General features: G+C 34.6%; 1 protein-coding gene across 3 annotated transcripts in view; it reads right to left on the bottom strand.

Annotated features, from left to right (window-relative positions):
* Window positions 1-4,537, bottom strand: part of LOC106875830 (WD repeat domain phosphoinositide-interacting protein 2) — a 97,507-nt gene that overhangs the window by 12,414 nt on the left and 80,556 nt on the right. For 2 of the 3 annotated variants that reach the window (XM_052969623.1, XM_052969624.1), the window contains exon 10: window positions 2,005-2,171. In XM_052969623.1, the coding sequence (XP_052825583.1) occupies window positions 2,005-2,171 (167 nt within the window). Of the gene's footprint in view, window positions 1-1,797; window positions 2,172-4,537 lie in introns of all 3 variants that reach the window. The other variant, XM_052969622.1, reaches the window with a different exon arrangement.

The following is a 4,537-nucleotide window of genomic DNA, read 5'->3' as shown; positions in this document are numbered from 1 at the left end:
TATACCGGACCGACTTAAGTACCTAATTCAACTAAATCTTAATCTTTTCTAATATATATATATATATATATATATATATATATATATATAAACACAACAGTCTTTAGAATAGTTCCTATCTGCCAAATTCCACTCACAAGGCATTGGTCAACTTGAGGATATGATAGATGTTTTCTCTAGGTACCATCTAGTAAGATCAAAGCTGTAACAACATGGTTATGATGCAAAACTCTTACCTACAGACAGTTGTGCATATGCACATGACAAAAGGATTTCAAGTGTATGTAAACTATCATTATGAAGCAGTACAAAGTTTAATAAGCAAGACAACTTGTGAAATTAAGTGTTTTATCTTTTAACAATGGTATCAGTTGACCTAGCTGTGACTTTAAGAAATTTATATTAGATAACTGTGATTGATTGCAGATAGTGGAAATGTATTGAGAGAAAATGTTGAAAAACTAAACTTTGAAACTATGTGAGAAAATAGAATAATAATAATAATCACAAGCAGAAGTAGTGCAAGATTATCATAGCCATGTATCGAGAGAAATTTTGAGGGGGTTTGAATAAACTCCCTTTGGAAACATGGGTGTTTCATTCAACATCCTCAAACAACCCTTATCCAGGGATCTTTTGAGCAAGATGAGCTACTGGATCTGAAAAACTTCTAACTGGTCCCCACCTGCAAGGTCATGTGCTGTTTATCTTGATATGACATCACCATGTCACGCACACATGGTAGTGATGCATGTGCCCGGTGTACCCTTATCAGACGGGTAGTCATGATGAGTATAATGAGCTTCATATATTTGAATCCCAATGTCACTTTGATGGCATGCACTACTCTCTCACAATTTTAAATTTTAGCAAAGGTCTAGCAGTTTCTGAGGGAAGTGGGGAAGTTAATTACATTGGTTCCAGTATTCGACTGGTATTTATTTTTATTGACCCTGAAAGAATGAAAGGCAAAGTTGACCTTGGCAGAATTTGAACTCAGAATGTAAAGATGGACAAAATGCTTAGTGGCATTTTGTCTATCTGTGTGCTCATGGTTCTACCAGCTTGCCACCTTTATAATAACAATAATAATAGACAGATGGATTGATGATGATGATGATATCAGTTTTGACCAGAGGAACACATATACAATATTTTGATTGTCTATAATACACAAAACATACAGAAAAGAAAAGGTACCAAAGTAAGAAACTTTTAACATAACAAAAGCTGTGGGAAGCATGCAATAAAAATCTGGAATAATCCTATATATTTACTAAAAAAAAAATTAAGAAATAAAAAATACTAAAAAAATCAAGGTGTTGCTCCCAACACTTTGACATTTTCTATTTATTTTTATATTGAAAGCTTTTTCATTATGTGCTCATTAAAATATTAATCTGACAAGCTCTTGATTTAACTAGCATTTTAAAGCTTTTCTTAAACAACAACAACAACAAAGAAACAATGATGGCAGATGCATAATAACTAGTGATGTGTAATGCTGATAGATGATATGAGGTGAACTGGCATGCAGTGATACTTAAAGGTGTTTGATTACAACTATGCAAAGATTAACTTACTAACCCTTGTCACTGTAGCTTTGAAGGTATGGTACCTTAATTATTGAGTACAACATCATTCACAAACAGTGAAGGGCCTACCACGCCACCATCAAAATTGGATACAAATAAATAAATAAATAAAAGTGTCTAAAAAATGAAATTAACTAAATAACAAGGGATACAATGTGAAAGGAATGGCCTTTTTGAACAAGGAATATATTTTATACAGTACCTGCCGCCTCACACAATAACATATCAATACCAACATCCTCCTCCCCATTGCCATCATCTGTTAGACACTGTGGCCCACCTTCTTTCTTCAGAACTGCAGCATAGCTATGCTTGTGAGCTGCAGCGGTGGCTCCACTCCACTGTGTTGTTGGAGTAGAGACCCAGTCTTGGTCGGCTGGACACTTTGTAAGGTGGGTCAAGAGCTTACCTGGTGGTGTGCCGGAGAGTACAGAAGTTGCATCAGCAGTGACCAGAGCTTGCTGCTCAGACCTGTGTACACTGGCAGCATAGCTCACTGGTGGGTTAGACTGATTTTGGTCTTTGCTAGTTGACTGGACATCAGCCAATGAACTTCCACACTCAACACCAGTTAATCTGCAAAAGAACAAAAATTCCTTATTCTCCAAATCACGATTAGTTTCTGAAAAATAAAAAACAACTGTTGTTAATCAGTTATATCCCCATCATATGAACTGAACTTGACATGAAGGACTACATTACATTTAGTACAAATATTTTTTTCTTACTTGTCAAAAGAATTTATAAACTTCAAGAGATATGAAATAAATTATCTTTTAATGATGGAACTCTAAGTAGATAAAGCTATAGATAATAACATGTAGCATATTGGGCAACCTTCAACTTCTATCATCCAAGGGTTTTTAAACCCAATATTCGATGCACTATTTATAGCTTCATCTAGTTTGAGTTCAACCATTAAAACTGATTTATTCTTCATTATTTACATTATTGATATTTGACGGATATTTATCCTCATCTTGTTTGTTGTTAACACAACGTTTCGGCTGATATACCCTCCAGCCTTCATCAAGTGTCTTGGGGAAATTTCAAACAACCTGAGTTCTCATTCCTAAGGTATTCTTCAATGTTGTTGTTATTATTATTATTATTATTATTCAGGTCACTGCCTGAAATTGAACTTGGAATCTTGGGTTTAGTAGCCTGCGCTCTTAACCACTACACCATATGCCCGTGGTTAAGAGCATGGGCTACTAACCCCAAGATTCCGAGTTCTATTCCAGGCAGTGACCTGAATAATAATAACATCGAAAAATACTTTAGGAACAAGAACCCCGGTTTGAAATTTCTCCAAGACACCTGATGAAGGCTGGAGGGTGTATCAGCCGAAACGTTGTGTTAACAACAAACAAGATGAGGACAAATATCCGTCAAATGTAAATAATGTATATAATTCCTCATCTCTTAAATATAGAACTGATTTATTCTTTCTTGAGATACAATGCATTTTATATTATTATATTGTATCCTTGTTGCCTTATTTTTATCAATAAATGCGGGAGAGATTTTAAGGTAATTATTAAAAGAAAAAAAATTTTTTTTCTGTGAATGTTTTATTTTAATTATTTCAGGGTTTTAAAAAAAATAATTATAAACATCACTCACCTTTCTGTATCTTGAAAGTTGCTCTGGCACCTTGTCACCACCATCTTTATCTTCTTCCCAGTTACCCCCTCAACCTTTATGTAATGCAGGGCAGTTATGCATCTCCTCTATAGCAAAACATCTGTGCCTATCTGTTTCTCATGCTTTAGCCTCTCAACACCTGGCATAAAACCACATCCCATTCTCTCAATTATACTGAGTCAAAGGAGATTTTCCTTTTATTTTCTTGTCTTGCAAGTTACTTGGTTACCTCACTTGTGCTGGTGCCATGATAAAATACTCAGTGCACCCTGTAACATGGTTGGTGTTAGGAATAGCATCCAACCATATAAATCAAATCAAAACTGACACTGATGCTTGACATAGAATTTAGCTTGTTGCAGAACTATCAATCCATCCAACCCATGTCAGCATGGAATACAGACATTAGATGATGATGATGATGATATTTAGTGTATGTGTGTGTGTGTACATAAAAGAGTGAGAAGAAACTTGAATTACTAAAATTACTCACAGCTGGTTAGAATTAGTTGGGAATTTACTAAACAAAGCTAGTGAAACTGAAACATTCTTTCAATAACAATAATAATAATAATAATAATGGTTCCAAATTTTGACACAAGGCCAGCAATTTGAGGGGAGAGGACTAATATTTGATAGGTACTTTATTTCATGAGCCTGAAAGGATGAAAGGCAAAGTTGATCTCAGTGCAATTTGAACAATTTGAACTTGGAATGTAAATATTCAAAAGAAATATTGCCAAGCATTTTGTCTGATGCACGAATGATTCTACCAACTAACTACCTTAGCAATGACAACAATAATATTAAATTGAAAAGCTTTGGGAAAGTATCAATGTTGAAAAAAAAAAAGTGCTTAATAAAAAAAAATCTAATATTTTAGATGAAATGTGAATGATTAGACCATAAGAAGTTCAATTCCAGGCAGCGACCTGAATAATAATAATAATAATAATAATAATGATAATAATAAAACGATAGCAAGAAAAGCCCCTACATGGTAAATACTGGGCTAAACTAAATGCAAAAGAAATAGACAGAAAAATCCCAGCAATGGTTGAGAAGCTCAGGACTCAAAGCAGAGACTGAAGGATTTTTAATTGCTGCACAAGACCAAAGCCTCCCCACCAGAAATTACCAAAAACATATAATGAAAAGAAACATAACAAGTAACTGCAGAATATGAGGCGATGGACAAGAAACAATAAATCATATTATCTCTGGCTGCCCAGTCCTGGCTAAGAAGGAATATATTTACAGACACGACAGAGCTGGGACCTACATACACTGGAAGC

The sequence above is a fragment of the Octopus bimaculoides genome, chromosome 7 (genome assembly GCF_001194135.2).
Source record: "Octopus bimaculoides isolate UCB-OBI-ISO-001 chromosome 7, ASM119413v2, whole genome shotgun sequence".
NCBI lineage: Eukaryota > Metazoa > Mollusca > Cephalopoda > Octopoda > Octopodidae > Octopus > Octopus bimaculoides.
Note: the sequence above shows the minus strand (reverse complement) of the source record. Positions and strands in the feature narration are given on the sequence as shown.